General features: G+C 34.2%; 2 protein-coding genes across 2 annotated transcripts; both read right to left on the reverse strand.

The window, feature by feature from the left end:
- Positions 1-304: 304 nt before the first annotated feature.
- Positions 305-2,986, reverse strand: LOC132803108 (disease resistance protein RPP13-like). The gene has a single exon (XM_060815348.1). It carries the CDS (start codon positions 2,984-2,986, stop codon positions 305-307), a length of 2,682 nt encoding a protein of 893 aa, XP_060671331.1.
- A 1,715-nt stretch (positions 2,987-4,701) lies between these two features.
- On the reverse strand, positions 4,702-13,105 carry LOC132803109 (glycine-rich RNA-binding protein 4, mitochondrial-like). The gene is made up of 5 exons (XM_060815349.1): positions 13,081-13,105; positions 11,617-11,730; positions 11,066-11,138; positions 5,188-5,290; positions 4,702-5,083 (listed from the first exon to the last, which is right to left on the reverse strand). The coding sequence occupies exons 1-5, from the start codon at positions 13,103-13,105 to the stop codon at positions 4,886-4,888; spliced, it is 513 nt and encodes a 170-aa protein (XP_060671332.1). The 3' UTR covers positions 4,702-4,885.
- Between the last annotated feature and the right edge of the window lie 675 nt (positions 13,106-13,780).

Genomic DNA, 13,780 nt, shown 5'->3' on the forward strand with positions numbered 1-13,780 from the left:
GTATGAGTTTTATGGCACTGATACCACGTAAGAGCAGCACACAAAATAAGGAATAAAGTAAGTGTTATTTTATTGAACAGATGATACAGCTATTTATACAAGGATGTGAGCGTTATCTGATGGTTCAAAAGGGTATCAGATATATATTGACTCGATATACATTGACTGGTATAACAGATACATCAATCCACACGTGAGCTAAGAGACCTATCCAAGGGACCTATCTCAACTGCACGGACTTATCTTCATCACCACCTAGTGGTTGCGGGGGAGCAGTATTAATAGCCAAGATGAAGGATCAGTTTCAACTTATGATGAGTTTGAAAGAATATCCATGCTCCTTCATCTTTGATTGCTTGATCATGAGCTTCTCCTTCAAATCTGTTTTGATGTCCGTTACCTGTACCATTCTGAGGTTAGCCAAGCTCCAGAGTTCATCTGGAAGATTTCTCAAATCTGCACATCCATCGATAACCAGATGCTGAAGGTTAGGCATTGCATGTGTCTCCAGTTCCCACGTTTCAATATCTTTTAAACCAATCATTTTAAAGACTTCCAACTGCGGAAATTCACCCGCCATGAAATGTAGCTGCCGAGACGAAATATCACATCTTTTAATCTTTAGGATCTGTAAGTTGGCAAGTTTCCCAAGACTTTCCATCAAGTGGTTTGAGTCCAAGAATTTGCAACTTTCAAATGTAATCTTGGTGAGTTTTGATGATGATGATGGGAACAAATCCAACCGTTGCCCGAATTCGAACCAACTCAATTTCAAGATTTGCAGGTTTTGCAAAGACTCTAGACTTGCCAATGTTTCTGACGCCACAGATTCATCAATCTCGCTTTCCCATTTAATTATTAAATGCAGTTTCCTCAAATTTGGGAACAAAGATTTTCGAAAGAGAATGGAAGTTTTCTCATCAACTTGTACACAGGAAAGGACTTTCAGGTTACTTAAAGTGTGACCAACTTTTGAAGGTGGTTGTAATTCCATTCTAGGACTCACATAGAGATATCTTAATTGCTTCATCATCCATATCTTATTTGGAATGCACATACCAATCTGTGTCAATTGAATTGTTTCAAGATATGGAAGCTTGCATATGGAAGCAGGAAATGATTCCGAAACAAAAAATGGACTCCGCACAACAAATATTTGCTTATGGCTTGCCCAAAATGCTATTTTGAGGTATCTTAGAAAAACTAGTTGTCCTATTTCATTAAGAAAAGTAGGCGATAGATGAGATGAATACATAACCTCAACGGACAACAACCGGATAAACTTAAAGTTCTTCGAAGCCCATTTCAAAGGGTTGTAATGAAAATATGAGGTAAATAACAACAAAGACCCAACAGAAATTGAATCATTGATAGTGCTTGGGGAGGAAATGCTTTCAGAATCAATGTTACCTTGTATGGATAGTCTTCGAGGGATGGTACTACTTGATGAACATCTAAGGTCAGCATTATTCACACGAACCTCATAAAATTTCTCTTGAATGCTCATCTTTATGCAGAAATCTCTTACAAGATCATGGATACGACAAGTCTTCACGCCTCCGTGGCTTCTCCTACTTGCTACCTGGATCAAACTTCGATCGATGAGCTGTTCCAAGTAGTATTCAGCAACATCAATTTCATCCATCTTTCTGCTGTCATGTTGAATAGATATGAATCCTTCGGCAACCCACATTTGAATTAATGTCCTTGCAGGGATCAGAAAATCTTCAGGGAAGACACCGACATACAAGAAACATAGTCTTAATTTACGTGGCAAGTGCTTGTAGCTCAGAGCAAGAATATCTGAACAATGATTGTTGTCATCGTCGATGAGGAACCAATTGACATTGCCAATAAATTTGGACCATGTTTGTTGTGTCTTCTCTTTGTTTGCCAGAATACCTCCCAATACCACAATAGAAAGTGGTAAACCTTTACAACTTTCAGCAAGTTGCCTCCCGAGACTTTCTAGATTTGAAGGATATTTTTCTCCTCGAAACACCTTCTTGCACAAGAGTTCCCAACTTGTTTCCTTATCAAGAAATGGTAAAAAATAAGGAGGAGTTGAGCTAGCATGCGAGGCAACTTCTTTTTCCCGACTGGTGATTAAAATTCTGCTTCCATTTGAGTCGTCGGGAAAACATGCTCTTATCTCATCCCAAAAGTGAGGTTTCCACACATCATCCATGACGACAAAATATCTCTTTCCTTTCAAGTTGTCACGCAATGTGACTTTAAGTTGTTCGTCAGACATTTTATATGTTTTTTCGTCTGATATATGCCCAACACACTCCAATATATCAAAAATCAACATCCTGGTTTTGTATTCTTTAGATACACTAACCCATGCATAGTGATCAAAATGATTCTTGATATGATTGTTGTTGTAAATTTTTCTAGCAAGCGTGGTCTTTCCCAAACCACCCATGCCTATGATTGAAATTACCTTGCGTTGTAATCTGCCTCGATCGAGAAGCCGATAGACCAATTTTGCTGTGTCATCACCAAAGCCCACCACATCCTCTTCCTCAACATTTCTCCGGCGTTGTTGAAGTGATTGTTCTGCCTCTTCATCTGCATGAGATTGAGCTTCTATGCCAAATGCTGTTTTATTGGCATAAATATTCTCAATCTTTCTTTTGATGCTGGGGGTTTTCTCGGCAACATGGTGAAGCACGGCTGCATGATCAAAGCAATGGAGCAGTTTCAGCAGCAGGTTCCTCCTCCGTTGCTTAATAACTTGAGCCATGTATGTGTTTATGACATCCTCAGCCTCAAAAGCAGTGTCTCTGATTTGGTTGATTAACTCCTTCACCATGTAATGATCATCTCCTTTCTCTTCAGAATCTTTGAGAAAGGCATCCATAAAGCCAAAATCATCTTGAAGCAAATTGACATCGTCCTTCACTCTACGAAACAAATTTGCTTCATGGATGAGCAAATTTTTCAAGTTCTCCAAGGCAAAACTAGCAACAACGTCAGTCATTTTTTTTTTCTTTTTTTTCTTTTTTTTTTCACAACAAAGCTAATTGTATGCTTTACAAGTGATTAGCAAATATGTTTAAATATAGAAGAAGACATATACTTATCTTTGAAGAGGGTTTTGGATATATATGACTTTACTACATAACTTATTTGTTCCTTAATTTCCATGATTATTTGCTGGAAAGGAATGAGATACTAAAGCAGTCTAAAGAGTATGCCTTACAAAAAATAAAAGAAACAACAAAATTCCTAACCTCCATTGTAAACAAGAATTCAAACTAAAAATCTTGTTTTGCACGTTATTATTACACTTCAACATTCACCATGAGAGAATAAAGCACTTGAAAAGTAGTGCTGACCCTTTACGCAAAACGTTGGGGAGAATATATCTAATTTGACATCTTTCTCTCTCTGTAAGAATGGTATATTATCATGAGGAATCAAATGGTATATTATAATGAAGAATCAAGAAAACTATGAATATAATAGTATATATTTTTATATATGTATATGTATATATACAAATAAATTAGTCCAATGCTAGTTGAGCTATTAATGCTCTTTAATTTTGCTTTGAGATGGTAGGTCACATATCATGTTAATTATAGAGATTAATTTTAGCTTTAATATGGACTTTGTGCATGTATACCGAGTTGAGACTTATTTTTATATGGCTAATGTGTTTATAATTTTATATATTTTTAATTTTAGATTTTGATCTAGTATTTTAGTGGTAAATGCATAATACTATCAACATTTTATCTATTTGGTGATATAGCAAACACTATGATGATACTGATTAAAAAAGAAAATTGTATTTGAAAATGCGGCAATTTTGGCAACAGATGGAAATTTTTTTTTTTTTTTTGGGGGGGAATTTACCTCTCTTAACTTATATTGGGATACATGATGGTGATGTGTGCTATGTCATACCAGCAATATCTTTTCAATTAAAAATCCTAATTTAAAAATGTAATAGAAAATATAGCAACCTTTAATATTTATCACATTAAATTTGTATATACCCAATATTAATACTAGCATATTTCATAATCGATGCTAATGGATGTTACTCCCTTCTAGGATGTTAGTTTTTAATCATTGATTGAGATGATCATGCAAATTTGAAGTATTCACAAACAGTACAGTTTCCACTACAGAAGGCAGCATGGTGCCATTAGATTAGAATCATGGATAGATATATAAGTATATATAATTTATACATATATATATATATATATATATAGAGAGAGAGAGAGAGAGGAGTACTATTTAATCAATATTAAACTCATTATAATTATAACGAAAGAGGCAGTTTCGCCTAAATCAACATTTGAAACAACATGAAGATGATAAGAGTTTGGGGAGAAACAATCTGTTTTTTCACCCATACAAAAGAATTTCTTTCAAGTCACAGTTACAGTATGCTACGGTTTCAGAATCCTTTAATCCAATTTCAATTCTTCCATTCTACACGCCCATCCATTCAATTCAGGATTTTAATCAATTTAGAAAGCATATCGAAGATGGTATTTTCTTTGTTATTCGCTCTTTCATGCCAAACCAATAATAAACAGAAGCATTCAAAATAAATCTCGTCTAACTTTATCAAATTAATCTTTATTAACAATCGAATTAGATGTGGCTAAATAGATTTATTTTTTGGCAATAATCTGGCTCAGTAGATTAGTACATATCGGTTTAGATAAAATCATATGATTTGAATTGATGTTAACTTCCAGTAACAAATGAAAGCTCCAATTCACATATTTTAATGAAAATTTGAGACGGTTAAAAAAGGTGGCCACAAGTCATAACAAATTGCTTCATATATTAGAGCAATCACTGAAAAATGTAGTAGAAGAGCAAATTAAAAAGAGACAAATCATGCAACTTAATTCTAAACAACTAATGAAGCAAAAAGCCTAAATGGACAGCAAGGGAATGCGTACTTAAAGACAAAATCCCCAGCCCGGCCTCTACCAAAACCACCATCACCACCACGATAACCTCCACCACCACCGCCACCAAAGGATCTACCACTAGATTCGGACCTCTCAGTAGCATAACTCACACGAATATGACGCCCTTGTAAATCCTGAAAATCAGTATTTCACGATTACCATATACTTATTCAAAAATAAGGTAATAGTTCTTAAAGAAATATAATACATTAGATTATCATCAAACTCTATTTCTAACCTGGCCATCCATTGCAGATAGTGCCGAGCTAGCAGAGTCATCGCTGGAGAAGTTGACAAAACCGAATCCCCTAGACCTCCCAGTATTCCTATCAATAATAACCCTCGTTGTAGAACAAAATCATCCACTTAGAACAATAAAAACGTGGAAAACATCGTAAAACCAAAAAGATATTTCACTAGGGAAAAAGGATAAGGCAGGCAGCTAAAGAAGGAACCATACCCACTACAATCATGGCAAATCCCACATTGCAACAATTAGTGGGGAATAAAAAAAGTAACATAAGCATGAATGAAACTGCCAGGATCAACCCCAAGTTTTTATTTAGTACTCAAAACCTAACCCGATGACAAAATATCCTGCAAAGCACAACACTTGTACTTCTGAACAAATGCACAATGCTCCCTCACTGTAATTAATAACTATTTTCTGGAAGAAAAAGAATATCCCTGAAAATGGGAAAACCGAATATTAAAACCATTGGTAAGTTAATTGTTAATGGTTTTGAAGCTCTGTAATATTTCTGTGTTGTGCAGAAAAATATGAGAGAGAGAGAAAGAGAGGTTAGAGGAGAGAATTGTGTGAGCTCAGCTCCCTTTTCATTCAATATATCAGTATTTATCCAAAATGTTTACATCATTAAAATGATCATTACATTTATGTCATAATAAAGATTCTCACTCACATTTTCATGCACTCTCACTCTTTTACAATTCATAATGACACCTGGCATATGAGCCAAAGTGGGGATACACCTATGCAGCTCACTTATCCATGTCAGACCCTATCTCTGCGTCAGCACAGGAGTTATACTTCAACACTCCCCTGTAACCTCTGTGCTGAAACAACTCCTAGCTTGTCTCTCAAGAAATTAAACCGATCCCTTGATAAAGGCTTAGTAAATATGTCTACAACCTGTTCTTCAAAAGAACAATATGTCAAGTCAATCACCCCATCTTGTAAGGCTTCTTTGATAAAATGATACCTCCTATCAATATGTTTGGTTTTTTGGTAAAAAACTGGATTTTTAGTAATGGCAATAGCTGAAGTATTGTCACAATGTAGAGGAGTGGCTTCAGCTTGCATTTCACCAAAATCCTCAAGTACAAACCGAAGCCATATTGCTTGTGCAGTTGCTTCTGATGCACTAATATATTCTGCCTCAGCTGTAGAAAGTGCTACACAATTCTGTTTTATCGAGGCCCATGAAAGTACTCCACTTCCAAAACTAAAGGCATATCCAGATGTGCTTTTCATGACATCCACAGATCCACTCCAATCACTGTCACAATATCCCACTAACACAATTTGTTTTCCCTTGACATATTTTATTCCATAGTCTAAGGTACCTTTGACATACTTTAGTACTTTCTTTGCTGTACCAAGATGCTTCTTTGTGGGACAATGCATGAATCTTGCTAGAAGACTTGCAGCAAACATGATATCTAGTCTTGTAGCCGTAAGGTATAGAAAACTTCCCACAATTTTTTGATACACCTCTTCATCTGCAGCTTCACTTCCATCTTCTTTGCTAAGTTTCTCATTTGTAACTAATGGTGTGAGAACTAGATTGCAACTTGTGAAGCAAAACTTGTTTAGCAATGTGGAAGCATATTTCTTCTGGTGCACGAAAATGCTTGAACCTGTTTGTATTACTCCCATGCCAAGAAAATGATGCAGCAATCCTAAATCTGTCATTTCATATCGTTTCATCATGTATTCCTTGAACCAATGAAGCATCTCATTATCATTTCCTGTATACACTATGTCATCAACATATATAGCAATAATCAATATGCCTGTTTCTCCCCTGGTCCTTGTATAAAGAGTGGCTTCACTTTTGACTCTTTTGAAACCCACTTTCACACAAGTATGCATCAATTTCACTGTACCAGGCTCAAGGCGCCTGTTTTAAACCATATAGAGCCTTGTGCAATTTGTATACCTTATCTTCATGCCCTTCAATCATAAATCCATCCGGTTACTCTACATACACCTCATTTCACAGCATACCATTTAAAAATACTGATTTAACGTCAAGCTTATACAATTTTCAACTTTTGCGAGCTGCCAAAGCAATTAAGGTTCTAATGGTATCAAGTCTAGCAACTGGGGCAAAGGTTTAATTGAAATCCACACTTGGTTTTTGTGCATACCCCTTAACCATTAATCTGGCTTTATTCTTTTGAATTGAACCATCTAAATTGAATTTAGTCTTGTATACCCATTTAACACTGATCACTGGCTTATCTTTTGGTCTATTCACCAACTCCCATGTGTTGTTTTTCTCAATCATCTCTAACTCATTTGTCATTGCCTTGATCCAAGACTGACTTTGAGCTGCCTCTTTATAATTTTCAGGCTCAATGATACAATTATTGCATTTAGCCAAAATATCAGTACGACTTTGCCATTTTACTGGTGTATGTTTAGAACTAACATGCAATCTATCAGTTTTTGAATGAACAGAACTCATACTTGAACTTTCATACACATTTGACATACCACCCTTGCTATTTGTAGCTCCTTCTAAACCTAAAACTTCTTGTCCTGACTTTTCTGGGGTATGATGAATATCTTCAACCACTGGATTCCTTCTCGAAACCTTACAGTTATCAATTGCTGCAGAAATTACATTTTGACTTCCATTACATGCACTTTCCTGCCAATCCCATGAATTTTCTTCATCAAATACAACATCTCTGGACAAAATCAGCTTCTTAGTTATAGGATCAAACACCCTATAACCCTTCTTACAAGTTCTATATCCTATAAAGATCCCTTTTATGCTTTTAGGATTCCATTTTTGCCTTGTCTCAGCTGGAACATGGACATAACATAGAAAACCAAAAATTTTCAGGCGTGCGATTCCTGGTTTTCTTCCACTATAAGATTCAAAAGGAGTTACACCATCAAGTGCTTTAGTAGGACATCTGTTAAGCAAGTACACAGCTATATGAACAGCTTCTCCCCATAGGTAATAAGGCATTTGTTTATCATGCAACATAGCCTTAGCCATTTCAACAAACTACTCTATTCTTCCTTTCAACTACTCCATTATGTTGTGGAGTGTAGGCTACTGTCATTTGTCTTCGAATAGCCTCAAACTCACAGAATTTAATAAATTCAGCAGATATGAACTCTCCTCCTTTTTCATTTCTCACACATTTGATCTTAAACCCACTTTGAAGTTCAACCATGGATTTAAATTTCTTGAAGCAAGTAAAAGCTTCAGATTTATTTCTTAGAAAGTATACCCAAACCATGCGTGTATAATCATCTACAAGAAGCATAAAGTACCTGTTTCTAGCAAGGGTTTCTGTCTGCATTGGACCACACAAGTCAGTATGAACCAATTGTAATGGCTGACTTGCTATCCAGGCCTTATTCTTTTGAAAGACTTCTCGATGCTGCTTTCCAATTTGACATCCTTCATATATTTTCATGGTTTCCTCAAGTTTTGGTAATCCCAAAACCATATCCCTCTTCTTTAACTCCAGTAGTGCATTCAAGTGTAGGTGTCCCACCCTTTTATGCCAAGTTTCCACACTGAAATCTATTTGAGCTGTTAGAGCAAACTGTTGATAGCATTGGTTTGTCTTTGCTTCAACTTTCACAATAGAATTTTCTAATATAGGTCCATCATATATATAACACATTCCTCCACCAAACATTAGATAATAGCCATGCTCATCCATTTGACCAACACTCAACAAATTTTCTTTCAAACCAGGTAAATACATTGCCTCTTTAATTTGCTTCTTGCCTCTGTCAGTATCAATCACCAATGTACATTTCCCATCTATGCTTTCTAGTGTACCATTGGGCATTTGAACTCTTCCATACAAATTCTTTTTAACATCAATCAAAAAATCCATATTCCTTTTCATATGATTGCTACATCCACTGTCTATATACCATTCACTGCCCTTACTTGACTTTTCAAGCTCACTAGCTGCATAAAACATGTTGCCTATCAACTCCATTTAATTTGTGCAATTTGCTTTCTGCACATTCTTCCCATTTATACACTCTCTTGCCCAATGCCCAAATATGTCACAATTATAGCACTTTGGTTTCGCTTTGAATCTACACTCTCCAAAATGGTATTTGCCACATGTTCTACACTGTGGTTTTGAATTTTCTTGGTTACCTCCAACGTGCCATCTGTTTCCACCATGAACAGTATTCACAGAATGAGCTTGGTTTCCATGAAATTTGTACTGAGATCTCTGCGTCAGTTCCCACTTCTTCTCTCTTGAAGTCCAAGTCTTCTGGAATTTAGCTGCATTGGAGTGTATTACTCCTTTGTTTTGTGTTTTAGAGTTTGCAGCATGATTGTTCACAAATAAGGTGGAGAAGGCTTTCTCTGTGAAATCAATGACATGCAAGTCAAGTGTCTGTTCTTGGCTTTTAAGAATTGCAACCACTTCTTGAAATTCTACTGATTCCAGATCCTTAGTATTTTCTATTATCAAGCATATAAGCTCATAAGGTTTAGTCAAACTAATTAAAACCTTTTGAACCAACCTCTCATTAGATAAGCTCTCTCCGAAGGTTTTCATCTTATTTATCAAATCATTCAATCTAGTAAGATAACTAGATAATGTTTCATCCTCTTTCATTTTGGTATATTCAAATTCCCTCCTTAGACTTTGAGGTTTTACAAATCTTACCTGTTCACCACCATGAAATTCTTTGTACAGTAGCTCCCAAGCTTCTTTCGAGGTTTCTGCATTTACTATCCTTGGAGAGATCTAATCTGAAACAGCACCTTGGATAATTCCCAAGGCCTTTGCATCCTTTATGTAAAACTCCATTGCTGAACTTCCTTCAGCTTCTTCACTTTTTCCCTTTTTCTTCTCATCTGAAATCGGGATTCCTCTCTCCATAAATCTCCAAAGCCCATAAGATTTGAAGATAGTCACCATCTTAATCCTCTAGAACTCATAATTCTCACCTAAGAATATCGGAGCTCTCACTTCAAATCCAACCATTGTTTATGCTGATCTTACAACACAAGAAACCAATATTTTCGATTTTTTTTTCAGACTTGCTCAAATTTGTTTTTTTTTTTTTTTTTTTTTTACCTCATAGTTTTTATCCCAGTCTCAGATTTGATTGAGAAGCTCTGATACCATGTTAATGGTTTTGAACCTCTGTAATATTTCTGTATTGTGCAGAAAAATACAAGAGAGAGAGAAAGAGACGTTAGAGGAGAGAATTGTGTGAGCTCAGCTCCTTTTTCATTCAATATATCAGTATTTATCCAAAATGCTTACATCATTAAAATGATCATTATATTTCTATTATAATAAAGATTCTTTCACTCACACTTTCATGCACGCTCACTCTTTTACAATTCACAATGACACCTGTCATATGAGCCAAAGTGGGGATACACCTATGCAGCTCACTTATCCATGTCAGACCCTGTCTCCACTTCAACACAGGGGTTATACTTCAACATTAATAACCATAAAATTCTAACTTAAAATAAAGTTGATTTTATATCTCATTCTCAAGACACTAGAATCTACTAAAAAGAAGTCAACTGGATCTCATGACATTGACAGCAGCAACATATTCTCCTAAAGTACAATAGCTGGCCTGATATAACAGGGTACAAACCGCCCAACTAGCAGAAGTTCAAACAAAAGTTGTGAATTTGAACCAAGAACAGCAAAACCTGACTAGCAGCTTTTAAAAGGTGAATTTACAGGGAATATGCATTGTGTGGTACACAAGCAACACTTTTAATCCCACCACACAAGTTAGAAATACAGAAACAGAATCTACCATTACACATATTTACAATAGTGATGTAGCTTTTTTGAACAGGGTTGTATTTACTTACACAAATAGAGAACATAAGAACTCACCCTTAACAACATCACCAAAGCCAGAGAAAGCATCCCAAAGAGATTGGACATCTGTTCCATAAGAAAGGCCTAAAATCCACACATCAAAGTGAGCAACTCATGACTCACAAATGTACATGATAATAATATGTAACAGCCCAGTTCACCCGCATGAGATATTGTCCTCTTTGGGCCAAGCCTGCACGGTTTTAAAAGGCCTCTCAAGGGAAAGGTATCTACACCTACTTATATGGCATGCTTCGTTCCCCTTTCCAACCGATGTGAGATCTCACAATCCACCCCCCTTGGGGCCCAACATCCTCGCTGGCACACCGATCCGGATACTGGCTCTGATACCATCTATAACAACCCACTCCACCCGCATGTGATATTATCCGCTTTGGGCCCAGCCCGCACGGTTTTGTCAAAACGCGTCGTAAGGGAAAGGTATCCACACCCACTTATATGGCATGCTTCGTTCTCCTTTTCAACCGATGTGGGATCTCACATAATAAGCTACATATTTATATATTCACCATTTCAATAAAATTTATGCCATTTAAATTACCTCCAACAAAAAGCTTGGATGATGACATGCAGCGGATTGAATTGAACAAAGATGCAGGTGTTTGTGCACTCTGAGAGACTCCATGCCTCAACTTGATGACAAAATTAAAAAATTCTAACAAAATTAAAAAATTCTAACTTAAAAGGAAATAAAAATATAATTCACATATTTAATTAGTTAATGATACATATTTATTCATTTATCAAATTTTATTGATTATTTTAGTTTTTGAATAGTATTAGTTTTGTAATTATATTATATAAATTTATTATAGTTTTAGTTTAAATAAATAAAAATGGCTAAGTTGAAAAAAAATGTGAAGTAAACATTTTTATTATATTAAAACATTTATTTTGCTTTAGTTAAATATATAAAATGAATATTAATTTTATAATAATGAGGAAAAGTGGTGAAAATTTTTTATACTTAACTTCTTTACCTTTAATAATATATAAGTTAAATATATCTTTTAGCAGTTTAAGCCATCATTTTTTCAACCATTTAAATTATTTTTATATCTTATCTATCTTTTCATCCTAATTCTTGAATTTTAAACTTGAATATAAAAATTATCAGCTTGATCCGACATATATATATATATATATATATATATCAAAAAATATAAATAGAGTTACTTATCCCCATCTGAATAGTCTCATTCATTTTAGAAGAAAGGTCAAAATTGTCTCATCCTATTCCAATAAAAATGTTTAAAATTTATCAACAAAAAATAATAACAATATTAATACATACAGAGATTTATACATATTAATTTTAGTTCTCTATACTATTTTATTTTTTGGATAAAACTTTTTTGAAATTGATAGTATCATTTGTAATATCTTAAATTTTATTATACGTTAATAATTTTTTATTAGACAAATCAAATTGTTTAATTTTATATATAACAAAAAAATTAATAAAACAATATTTAACACTATTAAATAGCGGTCCACATGCAACGCATGTGGCCATACCTAGTCATACTAAATAGAGAATTTCTACTCGTACTACCGTTTGGATTCTATACACTCTCATTTTTTATTTATATTTTTATCCCTATTTAAAATTACTATTAAGGATATTTATTAACTAAATTTATTTAAATAATCTCTTTATTCTTCCTCTCAAATAATACATTACATCTCCATCTAACTTATATTCCGTTATAAACTAGAGTTGTAGATACAATAATTATTTATAAATTATGGAAACCCAAAAATATAGAAACAGTAAGATATATTTAATTTTTTTTTTATATTTTGTGATGGTTACTTTAGTTTAGATTTTTTTCCTATCACTTATCAACGAGCAGGTCGGAACAACACTCTTATATTTGATCTTAATATATTAAAATTCGTCTTTTATTTGACAATTTAAAACTGAACATTTTTTAATTTTCAGAAGCGTCCATCCGAGCATTCTTAAGATGTTTGGCTTTTATCTATCAAATATTTTTGTTACCTTTGTTGTTGTTGTAGTTGTTCATGGTATCAGGATGTCTTATGCCGCCAGTTGCTGATAAATGGTTTAAACGTCATTAAATATGTGCCCAAGGATGGAAACACCATATGCACTTCAAATAAAAGCTTTCAAGGATTTAATTTTAGATGATGCAACCATTCAGGAGATGATAGATTTAGACAGTCCATAGTTTTGAACAAATTAGTTTATGATTATGACACTAAATGCAATCTCTAGATGACTTTTTTGTACTTTTATTTTGTGTGATTGATATAAAGCATTTCCATTGTAGTTTTGCATTTTTATCTCTAAATAAAATTAGGACATTTGATAATTTAGTTCAAAATTGAATATCGCTAAATTTAGTTCAAACATTTACAATTGAAAATTTTTAATATGTTCAAAAGTATACAAACAAACATTTTAAAACTGCACAAAAATTTACAACCGAGTATCTAAAAATGTGTCTGTGTGAAATTGCATGTTCAGAAGTATATAACTAAACAAAATAACAACGTTCAGAAGTTTTCAATCTAACATTTGAAAATTTAGACAGAAATTTATGATTGAACACTCCAAAATAATCAATTATAATTTTGAAGATGTTCAGAAGTATACAAGTGAACAACTTTACTATGTTCAGAAGCTTACAATCGAGCATATGTGGTTGTACAAAACTTTACAATTGAACCATTTAAAA

This window comes from Ziziphus jujuba, chromosome 3 (genome assembly GCF_031755915.1).
Source record: "Ziziphus jujuba cultivar Dongzao chromosome 3, ASM3175591v1".
NCBI classification, from domain to species: Eukaryota; Viridiplantae; Streptophyta; class Magnoliopsida; order Rosales; family Rhamnaceae; genus Ziziphus; species Ziziphus jujuba.